Source organism: Kockiozyma suomiensis (genome assembly GCF_038497685.1).
Source record: "Kockiozyma suomiensis strain NRRL Y-17356 unplaced genomic scaffold V2V93scaffold_2, whole genome shotgun sequence".
Classification (NCBI taxonomy): Eukaryota; Fungi; Ascomycota; class Lipomycetes; order Lipomycetales; family Lipomycetaceae; genus Kockiozyma; species Kockiozyma suomiensis.
The window spans coordinates 1,126,968-1,140,357 of NW_027117665.1; the positions used below are offsets into that span (position 1 = coordinate 1,126,968).

The 13,390-nt window shown below is 45.8% G+C and overlaps 6 protein-coding genes across 6 annotated transcripts; 2 read left to right on the plus strand and 4 right to left on the minus strand.

The window, feature by feature from the left end:
* Positions 1-26: 26 nt before the first annotated feature.
* V2V93DRAFT_364807 (DNA replication licensing factor MCM7) lies at positions 27-2,573 on the plus strand. The gene is made up of 2 exons (XM_066908924.1): positions 27-117; positions 173-2,573. The coding sequence occupies exons 1-2, from the start codon at positions 63-65 to the stop codon at positions 2,443-2,445; spliced, it is 2,328 nt and encodes a 775-aa protein (XP_066768145.1). The 5' UTR covers positions 27-62; the 3' UTR covers positions 2,446-2,573.
* V2V93DRAFT_364808 (uncharacterized protein) lies at positions 2,490-3,715 on the minus strand. Its single transcript, XM_066908925.1, has 3 exons — positions 3,378-3,715; positions 3,215-3,312; positions 2,490-3,151 (listed from the first exon to the last, which is right to left on the minus strand). The coding sequence occupies exons 1-3, from the start codon at positions 3,689-3,691 to the stop codon at positions 2,574-2,576; spliced, it is 990 nt and encodes a 329-aa protein (XP_066768146.1). The 5' UTR covers positions 3,692-3,715; the 3' UTR covers positions 2,490-2,573.
* Positions 3,716-3,832: 117 nt separating this feature from the next.
* Positions 3,833-6,280, plus strand: V2V93DRAFT_364810 (uncharacterized protein). Its single transcript, XM_066908926.1, has 2 exons — positions 3,833-3,991; positions 4,052-6,280. Exons 1-2 carry the CDS (start codon positions 3,864-3,866, stop codon positions 6,210-6,212), a joined length of 2,289 nt encoding a protein of 762 aa, XP_066768147.1. The 5' UTR covers positions 3,833-3,863; the 3' UTR covers positions 6,213-6,280.
* On the minus strand, positions 6,198-8,860 carry V2V93DRAFT_364813 (uncharacterized protein). The gene is made up of 7 exons (XM_066908927.1): positions 8,624-8,860; positions 8,413-8,557; positions 7,996-8,386; positions 7,362-7,930; positions 7,067-7,301; positions 6,548-6,977; positions 6,198-6,463 (listed from the first exon to the last, which is right to left on the minus strand). Exons 2-7 carry the CDS (start codon positions 8,531-8,533, stop codon positions 6,317-6,319), a joined length of 1,893 nt encoding a protein of 630 aa, XP_066768148.1. The 5' UTR covers positions 8,534-8,557; positions 8,624-8,860; the 3' UTR covers positions 6,198-6,316.
* Positions 8,861-11,465, minus strand: V2V93DRAFT_364816 (uncharacterized protein). The gene is made up of 3 exons (XM_066908928.1): positions 11,107-11,465; positions 9,381-11,011; positions 8,861-9,318 (listed from the first exon to the last, which is right to left on the minus strand). The coding sequence occupies exons 1-3, from the start codon at positions 11,426-11,428 to the stop codon at positions 9,121-9,123; spliced, it is 2,151 nt and encodes a 716-aa protein (XP_066768149.1). The 5' UTR covers positions 11,429-11,465; the 3' UTR covers positions 8,861-9,120.
* Positions 11,466-11,587: 122 nt separating this feature from the next.
* On the minus strand, positions 11,588-13,178 carry V2V93DRAFT_364817 (homeobox KN domain-containing protein). Its single transcript, XM_066908929.1, has one exon. It carries the CDS (start codon positions 12,720-12,722, stop codon positions 11,850-11,852), a length of 873 nt encoding a protein of 290 aa, XP_066768150.1. The 5' UTR covers positions 12,723-13,178; the 3' UTR covers positions 11,588-11,849.
* Positions 13,179-13,390: the final 212 nt, after the last annotated feature.

A 13,390-nucleotide genomic window follows, 5' to 3' on the forward strand; every position in this document is an offset into this window, starting at 1 on the left:
CTCGTCTCTGCTCTTTTCTCATCCCTCTTTCCTCTTCTCCAGCTCTCCGCATTCGTCTTGATATGGCCTCTGGACTCAGTAGTATCACCGTTCCTGTGCGGTATGATGATATTCAAGGTATGCTTACTTTTAGTATTTGCCGTGTACTCTGACTTTAACAGACCATAATCAGAACAAATTGAATCTTTCTTGAGCAATTTCAAGGGTCATACTGAGCTCGACTATGAGGTCGACCCTAGTGATGAGGACTCAATTTACAATGATCCCAATAAAGCCAAATACATCAATATTTTTCAAAAAGTCGCGGACCGTAAGCAGGACGCTATTGTCATCGCGCTAGATGATCTCGATGAGTTCGAGGCAGCGCAGTCTCCGCTTGCAGACCTCATCCTGGGCAACACCAATCGCTACATTGAGCTTTTCTCCGCAGCGATCGACAAGCTCATGCCTGAACCAACTATTGATATTAATTACAAGGACGATGTTCTTGACGTAATTGTCAACCAGCGGAAGATTCGCAACGAAGCTCGTCAAGCTGAAGGTGGCTCTCCTCTAGACTCTTTCCCTCCCGAGCTTACGCGTCGATACACTGTGTACTTCACTCCACCAAACAACCCTTATCGCTTTGCTCGCCCCCCTTTGGCAGTCCGCGATATTCGCGGCACTCAACTAGGACGACTTATTACCGTCCGCGGAATCGTCACTCGTGTGTCTGATGTTAAGCCTGCTCTTCAGGTTAATGCATATACTTGCGACCGATGTGGTCACGAAAATTTTCAGGAAGTCAAGGGTCGCCAATTCACTCCTCTGGAACAGTGTACATCTGAAGCGTGCTCCACAAATAACACTAAGGGACAGTTGTTTATGGCGACTCGTGCTTGCAAGTTCCAACCGTTTCAAGATGTCAAAATTCAGGAAATGGCTGATCAAGTCCCGATAGGACATATCCCACGTACTCTTACAATACATTTTACCGGTCCTGTTGTTCGGTCAGTAAGTCCCGGTGATACTGTAGATATTGCTGGAATTTTTATGCCAATGCCATACTCTGGTTTCAAAGCACTTAGAGCAGGCTTATTGACCGATACATATCTTGAGGCGCAGCATGTATATCAGCACAAAAAACAGTATTCCGAGATGGAACGCAACGTAGATATGACAGTCAAGATTGAGGAATTGCGGTCCCAAGGAAATGTGTACGATAAGCTCGCCATGTCAATTGCTCCAGAAATCTACGGTCATGACGACGTCAAGAAGGCTCTGCTTTTACTTCTCATTGGTGGGGTTACCAAGGAGATGGGCGATGGAATGAAGATAAGAGGAGATATTAATGTTTGTCTGATGGGTGACCCAGGTGTTGCGAAATCGCAGCTGTTGAAGTATATCTCCAAAGTTGCACCTCGAGGCGTTTACACGACAGGCCGCGGTTCGTCCGGTGTTGGTCTGACTGCTGCAGTTATGCGGGATCCTGTAACTGATGAGATGGTACTTGAAGGTGGAGCGCTTGTACTGGCAGATAACGGCATCTGCTGCATCGATGAGTTTGACAAAATGGACGATAATGACCGAACTGCAATTCACGAGGTTATGGAGCAGCAGACTATTTCTATTTCAAAAGCTGGAATCAATACGACTTTGAACGCTCGCACTTCAATCCTTGCGGCTGCCAATCCTTTGTATGGAAGATACAACCCGCGAATCTCACCTGTGGAGAATATAAATCTTCCTGCTGCCCTATTATCACGATTTGATATAATGTTTTTAATTCTGGATACCCCTGATCGCGATTCAGACGAGAAGCTTGCTAGCCACGTTGCATATGTGCATATGCACTCGCATCATCCAGAGATGTCATTCGAACCGCTTGAACCCGAGATGATTCGCGAGTACATTTCACGAGCGCGTGAGAAGCGACCTGTTGTTCCCAAAGAAATCTCAGATTATATCGTAGCATCGTATGTGCAGATGCGGCAGCAGCAGAAACGCGATGAAGGCTCGCGTAGACAGTTTTCGCATACTACACCGCGCACTCTATTAGCTGTTTTACGTATGGCGCAGGCGCTTGCAAGACTGCGATTTGATGATCGAGTTATATTCGGGGATGTTGATGAGGCATTGCGGCTGATGGAGGCTAGCAAGGCTTCACTTTATGAAAAGTCTGCAGATGCCGAGATGCTGGATGCAACAGCGACCTCAAAGATTTACAAGATTGTGCGAGACCTTGCGAATAGCGACGGCGAGCGATTCGTAAGTCGTTGGCCGATGGCTGTTGTCAGAGAGCGTGTACTGGCAAAGGGTTTTACAGATGATCAACTTGCAGAGTGTTTGAGAGAATATGCTGCCCTGGGTGTATGGCAGACGTATCGGGATGGTTCTAGATTGGCGTTTATTGATGCAAATGGTGATGATGAAGAAAGTGATGAGGACGTCGAGATGGAGGATTAGTAGTATTGTAAAACGCGCATATCTGTTTAGCAGTTTAGCTTTTTGTTTTTTTATATATTGTTTTGTTGTTGGGCTCAAAGTGTTTTAGTTAACGACGTATTAATACAGATATATTAATTCTCTAATCACTACTGCAACTCAAAAACCTTTGACTGATCGCCAGGAGTAGTGACAGCGGTATTGCCAAGTACAGCAGAGGCATCAGTGTCAGTCGAGGTCCGCTTGAGACTGCTCGCGGTATCGCCAACAACAGAATTCTCGGCAGAGAGTAACTGAGTGTTCTCATCGTCGACGTCTGCCACGGCAGGAACAGCAGGCGAGATCTCCTTGAGTACCTTGAGCATTTCACTGCGTGTGTTTGCAATGAGCTCATCGAGGTCTTCAGCGCTTCGGCCTGTCATATCTATTTTGTCAAGGACCTTGATTTTAAAAGCACCGCTTTCAAATCTGCGGTTTTTTGGACTGTAAAGATGGCTGTAGTTACCGACAACTACAGGAATGATCGGGAAACCCGACTGTAAAGCGAGGTGGAAAGCGCCACGCTTGAAAGGAAGAAGATTAGGGGTTGTGGAGTAAGAGCGCGTGCCTTCAGGAAAAATAAACACAGACTGCTGAGCTTTTTTCATGTCTGCAATAGCACCATCAAGGGCTTTGATTGCCTTGCCGCGATTTCCGCGATCAACAAAAACCGTGCCAGAAAAGAGCACTAGAGATAGTCAGCGATGTGCAAGAAGCCAGATTCACGGGTGTAGAGAAGGAGACAACTTACTGAACCAGCCGAGAAAGGGCACGTATTTAAGACTGCTTTTAGCAGTGACGGAGCAGTGACGAGGAAAGAGACGACCGAGAATAAGAACATCAAGCTCGCTAGAAAAAAGTTAGGCTAGGAAAAGCGTAGGAGCATAGATCAAGAGCGAGGTGCAGACACATACGTCTGGTGATTCGCGACGAGGATGGCAGGTCGCGTGTTTTTTAGCGTGTCCTCGTTTTCAACCTCAAATTTAAGACCCAAAAGAGGTCCTGCAACAGTACTAAACGCTCTACCGGCGACCCACTGGCATAAACTGCGTTTTCCGAGGAGGGATAAGATAATTGAAGTGACGACGCCGTAGCTTGCGCAGAAGCTGAGGGTGACGATGAAGACGAGGACTCGGGACCAGAAGCGGACAGGCTCAAAGACAGATCCAAGCATGTTGAAGCTGAGAGTTATGGCAATAATGAGAGAGACTGTTGAGAGGAAGCTCATTGGAGCCGGCTGCTTCGATGGAGACTTGAATGAATGAGGAAGAAGTACGCGACAACGCAGCGCACTTTTCCTGAAGTATTTAACTGGGTTAGGGCTCAACAAATAATAGTCTATTCGCTGCGACACTCTTTGTTATTCTTATTGTATAATCCTGGCTATCTGAAGCAATGCCATGGCATCCTTTGTGCGTTTGCAGGTTCTCGCCGACCGTCGCCGCTTCTTACATCTTTCCCGCAGTGACTGTTCGGTAGCAGGCCTCAGACAAGAGATCTCGGCGCGCTTTCTGAGGATATACAATAGGTACCTTCATTCCTACTACAGATATCTATAAGCACACTCCCACTCATTTCTTTGATATAGTCCAATCTTAGTTACGCGTATTACAGACTCTGACGGATACGATCTTGATGAATCTTATCTTGTCGCGCAAATTTTCCCTGACAACGGCGTCGTTCGCATTCAGTTCAAGCCGTCTACGGCCCCAATATCCTCTCCTTCTCTCCTTATTGGATCTGAAGCTGGCACTGATCCTTCATTTGTCACACCAATTGTAAAACGACAGCTTTCATCTTCTCCCGACACTCAACCTTTGAAACGGCCTCGATTCAGTACCGAGTCGCCTTCCGTTCTTGACTCTAACTCGCCGGGCCCGCTCGCTTCGAAATTCACGTCAAACTGTATATCGACCGATAAAAGTCACGACATAATCGCGTCAACAATTCAGAGACTCCAACAAACCAAATCTGAATCTTTGAAAGGTTCGCCGGCTGCTTTGTCTTTGACTCCTCGAATTCCTTTATTTCCAGAATCACGAGCTCGAATCCTAGAAGCGGCAAAGTATGGAGTTTATTTACCGTCAATTACTGAATCTGAATTGCAGACAATTTTAACTGTTGTTGAGAATGGTGATTCACTTGTGCTTAAAGAAGGGGCACCTTTTACAGTTGCAAAGAGGAAATTTAGCGACTATCATATTATATCAGAACAGCAGGCTCCTGATTATCTTGATTTAGCGAAGAAGAATGATTCTGTCCAAGTCGAGTCAGCATCTACAATTCGAGAAGCAGAGAGCGAAGAGGCAGAGAGCGAAGAGGACGAAATAGAAGAGGCAGAGAGCGAAGAGGACGAAATAGAAGAGGCAGAGAGCGAAGAGGACGAAACAGAAGAGGCAGAGAGCGAAGAGGACGAGATAAAAGAGGACGAGATAGAAGATGCGGATAGTCTAGAAGATGCGGATAGTCTAGAGGCTGCCGAGTTAGATTGTGACAGTATCGAAGAAGACGTTAGGCTGGGAGCAACGCAAGATAGTATTGAAGATCGCCCAATATCAGGTTCATCTGAACAATCGGACGAAGAGGAATCATCTGAGCAGTCAAGCGAAAAAAAAAATTCTCTAGTTCCCATAGATCCAGAACTTATTCACGAAAATGTTAAAAAAGGGGGTGAAAATCGAAATGCAGTCGATCCAAAACTTATTCGTGAAAATGATGGAAAACAAGAAAATGAGAATAAGAATGGTGAGAATGCAAATGGAATCATCCCAGACTCTATCGACCGAGAAATCCTTGCGGATCAAAGCAGTCTGCGCGAGTCACTAACATCTGCTCAAATAAGTCAGGGTGAAATTGAGACGGAGGTAGAAGACAGCGCAAAGGTCGATTCTATAGCAGCAGCAGCTGACGCTTTGTCTCCAGCATCTTCTGACTCCGGCGACAATGGACTTGAGCGTATGGTTACTGCTTCTGAAGCCGTTGATGACGAGATTGATGAGTCGGACTCAGTTATATCATCTTCAGACAATGAAAAGGAAGAAGAGCATGAACCGGATAGAATTATTGAAAAGCCAGGCGAAAAAATAGATCTGGATTCTGAAGACGACGACACCACCAGCACCACCACAACAACAACTAGCGAAAAAGCAGTCTCGTCAAACGACGCAACATCTGCTGAAAAATCCTTACCAACTTCATCCTCTTCGGATGATTCAGATTCCTCGTTAGACTCATCGGATTCAGACCCTGCTCCATCGCTCAGATCGCCTACGACCACCGAATTTACAGCCCCGATCCATCCCGCCTCAGCGCCTCAACAACGCATCACAAATATCCCTTCTCCGCGACGTCCAATCGTTAGGTCCCCGCTTTCCCAGCGAAGCGGAGCAACGGCGCGGGGAACTCCGCTCTCGCGCCTTCGCGAAGGAATTACTGGACCAACGCGCATACCGTCATTTCGCAGCTTGAGCGAATTAGCTAGTGCAGGAGTGCCCGACGTGCGAGAATCGACGACTGGCGTTAGAACTTCTGTCTTGACCCCTTCTACTCCTATCAAACGGTCACCAGCAAAGAAGACCTCCGAGTCGTCATCGCCATCCGGTAGCGATGCAGAGGAAATGGACTCTGATTCGGATGATGATAGCGACGAAGAGGACGAGGATGATGGGATTCCGGTGCATAGAAGGGCAAGCGCAGTCCACAAGCAGAAAAAGAAAAGTACTGGATTTTTGTCATTTCTCAAGCGATGATTACCATTTATAAAATTTTTACATTAGTTTATGTTATATATATGACAACCCAAAAAATATATCACATCGTAAAATTATTAAATTACTCTGGCTTATAATGCTGCCTATTCTTGCAAGACAGTCACTGAGACTATAGATGGTGGATCTTCGGGCTTATCGTTTTTATCGGTTCTCAAGCCTTCGATTCGTCTGACGACATCCATTCCCACGACAACTCTTCCAAATATTGTGTGTTTATCATCTAACCACGGCTAATAAAATGAAATAATTAAAGGCTATTAGCAAAACTTGTTTTTGGTAATAAAGAAGGAAAGGTGGCAAGCAAGAGTACATACCGTTTTCTCCGTTGTAATGAAAAATTGCGAGCCATTAGTATTCGGCCCAGCATTAGCCATACTAACCGTAAACGGCCGATCATGCCTCAACTCCTTTGTAAATTCATCTTTGAACTCCTTACCCCACATACTTTCACCGCCAGTGCCATCGCCTAATGGATCACCGGCTTGTATCATGAATTTCTTTATAACGCGATGGAAAATTGTAGAGTCGTAGTATCCGCGTTTACATAATGTGACAAAATTCTCAACGGCTAAAGGTGCGTGGTCGGCGTATAACCTAATTTGGATATCACCAAGCGAAGTGTGAAGTGTAACGCCTTTGGTAGCTAGAATTGAGGATCTCGAAGAGGCGGCCGCGCTGGATTTGGAATCGAGTTTGGCAGTAGGTTTTTCATTGTAAATGTCACGATCGCCTTTAATTGCAGCACTGTTACAAAATAAAACAAGTTAGCTTATGATACAACTATAATCAAAAATAAAGATAAAAGTAAAGAAAGCAAGGGAAGAAACCCGTACAAGTCACCGTCATAATTAGTAAACAGATAAAATCTCTTTTTCCCCGCGCCTGTTGCAATGATAGTAGGATCAGTAGACAAAGAAGCCGTAACGAGTGCATTATCCGAGGCCGCCATTTCAAGAGTCAAAATATCTTTACGACCAGGCGCACCTTGGTATAGTGAGATATTCAAAAACCGAATATTGTCGTGTGATCCGAGTGTTTTCACACAACGATTCGTCACCGTGTTAATTACTACACTTATTAGTCTTTAATAATCAATATAAGATAAAAGAAAAGGAGAGAGATAAATACTTTTAATACCATAATAAGTAGCAAATGCAATGAAATGGCCACTCTCATCAAATATAACATTCATATACTTATCCAATTGTCCACTTTCTTCAAGTTCGCGCTCAATAGCAATTCTTTTACCGAACTCGATATCGTCAAGCTTTACCGAATTCGAAGCTTGTGTTTGCATATCTTGCGCCACGGCCAGACTTTCATCATACTTGCGATGTAATTTCCCGGTTCTAAAATCAAACACTCGAATCTGTCGATCTGGTAAAGAGAATGTAGCAAAGCGAGAGCCGTCGGGAGAAAATTCAAGTGAGGAAGGTAAACATTTGTATTTTCTAAATTCGTAAAGATCGGTCGTACTTTTATATTGAAATCCTAAATCATCGGGTTGTTCAAATGCTGGTTCTGGACGCCAGTATTCGACCATGCCGCCTGTGTCGACAGAAATCACGCAGTTTGCGCGAGAGTTGAAGCCGAGCACTTTTACCGGGTTCTTGTGAAGCTCGGGTAAGACATGTAGCGGATCCTGAGTATCGGCCCGTACATCATAAATGAAGATTCTCGATGTTGATTTGTCGGTTCTGTTGATGTTAGCTCTAGTGTATTCAAGAACAGGAAGAGAGAGAGAGAGAGAGAGAATGCTTACACGGCAATAATACCATCAACCTGCCCTCGCTTCTGCAACCAACACAGACACCCCGGCGAATACGCCAATTTGAAAATATTGATCATATCAAAATTCACCACGTCAAAGACTTTCATCGTATTATCTTCTCCAATACAAGCAAACAGTTTGCCATCACCAGAGAGCTGCCCACCAACAATCGCGCCCGAATGAGCTTGGTATTGTTTAACGAATTCAATTCCTTTTGAGCGCTTTTTCCAAAATTTAAGGATTCCGTCGATAGATAGAGTGAGGATAAAATTCGTAGGCGTAGATACGTGAGTTTGAAGTAATGTGTCGCGGTGCATAAAGGATTTCGTGTATCGATCAAAGGAGGGAATCTCATTCAAGTATGCGTGTTCATGTTTTAATACTTTACTCCAAAAAAAAAAAAAAAACAGGGTGTTAGCAGTGGGTTTCCTTTCATCGTAAATATTGTCACCAGTACCTCTCCGTTTCTTTCGCTGCGGTATAGCACCTCCGGCGGAAGGTAAACTAGGTCCAAATTCCCCCTCATCATCGTCACTGCTAATTTCTTGAGCGACTTCGATCAATTAGCCTTCATCTTCCTCTTTTGACTGTATTCAATACTTTTGAAATGCCAACTCACCGTCTTCCCCTCCGCCAGCCCGTTTCTTGGATTCCTCAACGTCTTCGAGTGCCATTCTTTTTTCCCTTCTTAGTTTAAGCTTATAGTTTGATTTGATTCTGATGTCATCAAGCTTCCCTTATATATCTTTATATATATACGCTAAATCTTCGGTCTTTAATCAATAAAAACTGGTTTGCATCTCGCTTCAATCAATATATGAAACTAAAATGTTCAATTCCAATCTTCAACAGGAAACACAACTCCTCGGCCTGCCAAAACAATTTCTAAAACACAGACCTAACCCTATGATACAAAGTCGTAAAGTTAGAAAGTGAAACACGAAATTCGGGGAAGCGATATTATGCATTTCATATGCCTTTCTTCTATAATTTCTTTCATAAAAGTACTACATATTTACAGCAATGCCAGGGCTTCAATCTACCTCTCACAAAGCAATACAAAAAAAAAAGGAACGGAAAACGCCAATAAAACTCCATATCTCCACATCTCCTCAGTTAATCCTCACTCTGCAGTCCTTCAATTGCCTCCTTAATCACATGGCTCGCTTTCGGGTCTAAATTCAATGCCGCGGTGAAATGTTTGATTGCGTTTTGTCGATCTCCTTGCGCTTTGTAGAGACGACCGAGAAGGTAATGCACAGATGATTCGTCGGGTGCTAGATTTTTAACTATCCGCAATTCCGCAAGACATTCCTATACACACTGATTAGTATTCTTCATCATGTGAAAAACCTATAAAAGAAAAAAAAACTTACACTATACTTGCGCATACTCATAAGCAACCTCGCCTTTTTAAACCGCGGCATGGCACTCGCAGGTTGTAACCCACACGCAATCTCATACTGCTGCAAGGCCTCATCGAACCTCTCCAATTTCTCCAGCACCATCCCAATACAGCAGATCAAGACCGCATTCGCCGGATTAATCAGTGCCGCCTGTCGGAAATGTTGCTCGGCAAGTTGAAACTTTCCCGTCTTGAGAAATAACATGCCGATACCATACCAGGCGTTATAATGCCGCCAGTCGGCTCGCATCGCTAGTCGGAACGCATTCTGCGCTGATTCGTACTCTTCATTGGCAACGTACTCGTGTCCTTGAAGTGTGTATGGGTATGCAAAAGTTGGATCGAGATGCGACGCACGTCGGAAGCACTTTAATGCCTGATCATGCTCTTTCTGCAGTGAGAATGAGTTGCCGATCGCTATCCACGCCTGAGGCGAGTAGCGATCAATATCAATCAATTCTCTAGCTAAAAATGCAAGCTCGACGTCTTTGCGCAAATGCCACAGCAGCGTCGAATAAATCTCCATGTCTTCAACACGCATGGGATCAATTTCTCGTAATCGCACGAAGCACGCCTCGGCCTCTGTATACCGCACGGTTTCAAAATAAGCGCGACCGATCTTGCTGAGCACATATGGCGAGTCCTGCTGGACTACCGGAAGCGACTCTAGCGACTGCAGCGCGCTCTTGCAGTCGAATCGCGAAAGTGCATGAACGCCGGTAGCAAGAGTCTCGTATAGAGAGAGCATACATGCTTCGGCTTCTATACGTTCACCGTCGTCAGGCACGACTTTGACAGTAACAGGATCGTCGCGTCTCGAGCTCTCGTCGCTACTGATTGGTGGCGGGACAGCGGCAGTAGCAGAGGGCGCACCGGGTTTAGTATTTTTGAGTAATCCCGAGCGTAGTCGTCCTCGCACGGAGCCTGTCTGCGATTGAGAAGTAGGAGTCGCCACAGCGGCGCTCGTCAGCCGAGAGCTGCGCCGCTCACTCACAGACGGCGCAGTTGCCGAGGCAGCTGCAGTTGCGGCAGTAGTAGCAGTAGTAGCGGATCGGCGTAGAGCATCGGGTGCGCGGGGAGGTAGAGGCTGTTGTGGACGAGAGCTATGCCGTGATCGCGGATCAGGACTCGCTGGGGTAGAAGTAGTCACCGCATTATTACTGCTAGTACTGCTACCGGCCATTTGCAGATCGCCATCAACATCAGTACTATCAGGAGAAAATAAACGATGCTGAACATTTTCGACTCTTGATAAAAAGGGTTGTTGGGCTTGAGAAAGTAGCGACGAATCATCGGACACGAATGGATCTCTATGTTGTGAATTCTCAATACCAGATACTTCATGCTCAGCATGATCAAGCCAAGTTGCGCGCGCGGCTAGCATTGCCGGCGTGACGCGGTAGATATTCGATAGTCTGAGATTAACTCCGAGTTTGCAGAGACCTTCGAGAGCCGACCATATGAATGGGTTGATACTTAAAGCTGTCGAGTAGCATTCGGTAGCTTCCTTCGCGTCGCCAAAGTTGCGGTAGAGATCGCCTAGCAGCGATTGTATAGCGGCCAAGTCGGGCAAAACTTGTCGTTCGTTGTCATCGTGGCTGTCTATAAAGAAAAAAATGTCAACACATAAAGAAAAGAGAAAAGAAAAAGGAGAAAAGAAAAAGAAAAAAAAGAAAAGAGAAAAGGGAAAAACATACAGATATGGCAGGTTTTAGGCCAGGCCGGACGCATACGTTCGAGAGTACGACATCCAAGTCTATACTTTCCCAATTTCAAACAGCAAGTAGCATACACATAGATGCAACCAATATGCTTTTGCTCATTAGCAACTTGCATTGCCAGTTTATACCGCTGAGCACGGAGATGACAGAGAGATAGTAAATGACGACTTGCTGCATCATCAGGGTTTAACGCGACCAGACGCTCGGCGGCAAAGGTTGCAGAGTCATCTATATTGTTGTCTAGAAAGTACCATATTTGCCTGCGATACTGCTGAGCCTGAAAGGTCAGCGATGGCATGGTGATGGCGAGGTTTAGGAAACGAAGTGAGTTGGACAGGCACAAGTGTAAGAGTGAGAGCGCGACCAGCGAAGCCAGGGTTTGGGAAGGGTTTGTAAACAAACCGCGCTTAAATCTATTGTTTTTTTTTTTTTTTCTAAATCATTCAGCTTCATATGCTTATGATTTGTTTAATTATACACTTGGTATTGAAATACATAAATAAAACTATACAAAAATGACAAGATAAAATGAACCCGAGCGCCCCTTGCATAAAATAATAAGAAAATAAAGATAAATACTGGAAATTCAACCATATGACCCAAAAACACGTAATCCACAAGTAGGCACAGTAGAATCCCACATAATACATATAAACTTTAAAATAGCTACAAGCTAAAACGAATGTGATAATGTACACAAGCCAAGGAGATCAGAGGATTCATCGCTTGACAGCAAGTTGTGTAGACATGTTAAGGCTTGACATGGTTGTAGCAGCGGCAGCGGCAGCGGCAGCGGCAGCAGCGGCGGCAGCGGCTTCCTTGTGGAGGGCAGGCAGACGACGACGACGAGCGTTGATGAACCAGTTTGAGATCTGGTTCATGGTGAGGCCGGTCTGCTGCATGAGCATTGACTTCTCTTCTTCAGTTGGGTAGGGGTGGTGGACGTGGCCGTTGAGCCAGGTGCGCAGGATGTCTGTGACATGCTTGGGGAGGTTACCGCGACGACGCTTGTGCACGGAGTAGGAAGACGAAGACGTGGGAGTAGACATGGAGGCAGAATGATTAGAGGCAGGGTTGCTAGAGAGAGGAAGCTGGATGGAGGGAACGATAGACGGGCGGTGCATGAGCAGGACGGCAGACTCCTGAGCAGCGCGCTGAGCGAGGTGGTGCTGCTGCGATAGCTGCTGGCGCTGCTGCTGCTGAGCGATGAGGTCGGAGGAGGTAGGCGGCAGCACGGAAATGGAGGAAGGAGTGAAGGACGGAGCGGCGGAGAAGGAAGAAGGATGGTGGTTGGAGATATCAGGACCGTAACCGGCCGCGGTTGTGTAGTAGGAGGAGACAAGGGGAGGCGAGTAGGGCTCTTGCGAGTATACGTAGGAGGAGGCTGCGGAAGAGAGAGACGAAGTGGAGGACGCGGAGGAAGAAGAAGAGGAGGAGGAAGAGCGAGGCTGATAGTCGACTGAGTAGTGCTTCTGATAGAGGTCGAAGCGATCGTCAGAGTCGTGCTCAGGCGAATCCGGACGCATCAGGAACTCGGGAAGGACTTCTTGCAGAGAAGGGAGCTGGGTAGCTGGGGAAACAGCGGCAGACATGATAGGGGTAGAGGAGAGAGAGAGAGAGAGAGAGAGAGAGAGAGAGAGAGAGGAGTAGCGTGAAGGAGATAATTCGGAGAGAGTGTAGAAACGATATAGAGCAGCAGACAATATACTATCGTAGACGGTAGAGGAGAGAGAACGGAGAGTAGTTTTAGATGAGAAAAGGAGGGAGTATAAATAATGTGAGATATGCAAAGCGAGGCAGGGCTGCGATGGAGAAAAAGGTACGCGGTACGTGCAGTAAAGTATATCCACGTCACAACAGAAGACCAACCACCACCAGCACAGCGACAATGCAAGAAAAAAAGGAGACCGCTGAGAGAGCCAGAGAAGAAAAGAAGCAGAATATAATGGAATCTATGAAAAATATCATAAGCTGGTAGACACCCATCATAGAGGCAAGATAGTAGATAGCAGATACTGATCGGAGGTACCGTCAGAATAAGCTCGCCAGGCACCCGGTTCGGTTGTAGGATTGGCTCCGGCAGCATAGACAGGTTTGACAGCGCCGTGCTGCTACAAGTTAGTGGAGTTGAGATGAATTAGATTAGGATGCTGTATTATGATCTATGTCTAATGTATGGCGAATGCTATAACGGAGTATGTTTATGTTTATGCTGTATATAGTATCTCTTCATATTCAGTGTCTCTGTATTCATATTAAT

Excerpts from the sequence above, each read along its gene's own strand:
- V2V93DRAFT_364807 (XM_066908924.1), top strand. The coding sequence starts at position 63 with ATGGCCTCTGGACTCAGTAGTATCACCGTTCCTGTGCGGTATGATGAT. Across the intron at positions 118-172 it reads GCGGTATGATGATATTCAAG|AACAAATTGAATCTTTCTTG; the intron begins GTATGCTTACTT and ends GACCATAATCAG.
- V2V93DRAFT_364808 (XM_066908925.1), bottom strand. The coding sequence starts at position 3,691 with ATGAGCTTCCTCTCAACAGTCTCTCTCATTATTGCCATAACTCTCAGC. Across the intron at positions 3,313-3,377 it reads CTCGTCGCGAATCACCAGAC|CGAGCTTGATGTTCTTATTC; the intron begins GTATGTGTCTGC and ends ACTTTTTTCTAG. Across the intron at positions 3,152-3,214 it reads GCCCTTTCTCGGCTGGTTCA|TGCTCTTTTCTGGCACGGTT; the intron begins GTAAGTTGTCTC and ends GACTATCTCTAG.
- V2V93DRAFT_364810 (XM_066908926.1), top strand. The coding sequence starts at position 3,864 with ATGGCATCCTTTGTGCGTTTGCAGGTTCTCGCCGACCGTCGCCGCTTC. Across the intron at positions 3,992-4,051 it reads TTTCTGAGGATATACAATAG|TCCAATCTTAGTTACGCGTA; the intron begins GTACCTTCATTC and ends TCTTTGATATAG.
- V2V93DRAFT_364813 (XM_066908927.1), bottom strand. The coding sequence starts at position 8,533 with ATGATGAGGGGGAATTTGGACCTAGTTTACCTTCCGCCGGAGGTGCTA. Across the intron at positions 7,302-7,361 it reads TACTTATTATGGTATTAAAA|TAATTAACACGGTGACGAAT; the intron begins GTATTTATCTCT and ends TAATAAGTGTAG. Across the intron at positions 6,464-6,547 it reads TCATTACAACGGAGAAAACG|CCGTGGTTAGATGATAAACA; the intron begins GTATGTACTCTT and ends TCATTTTATTAG.
- V2V93DRAFT_364816 (XM_066908928.1), bottom strand. The coding sequence starts at position 11,428 with ATGCCATCGCTGACCTTTCAGGCTCAGCAGTATCGCAGGCAAATATGG. Across the intron at positions 11,012-11,106 it reads GCCTAAAACCTGCCATATCT|ACAGCCACGATGACAACGAA; the intron begins GTATGTTTTTCC and ends TTTTCTTTATAG. Across the intron at positions 9,319-9,380 it reads TGAGTATGCGCAAGTATAGT|GAATGTCTTGCGGAATTGCG; the intron begins GTAAGTTTTTTT and ends CAGTGTGTATAG.
- V2V93DRAFT_364817 (XM_066908929.1), bottom strand. The coding sequence starts at position 12,722 with ATGTCTGCCGCTGTTTCCCCAGCTACCCAGCTCCCTTCTCTGCAAGAA.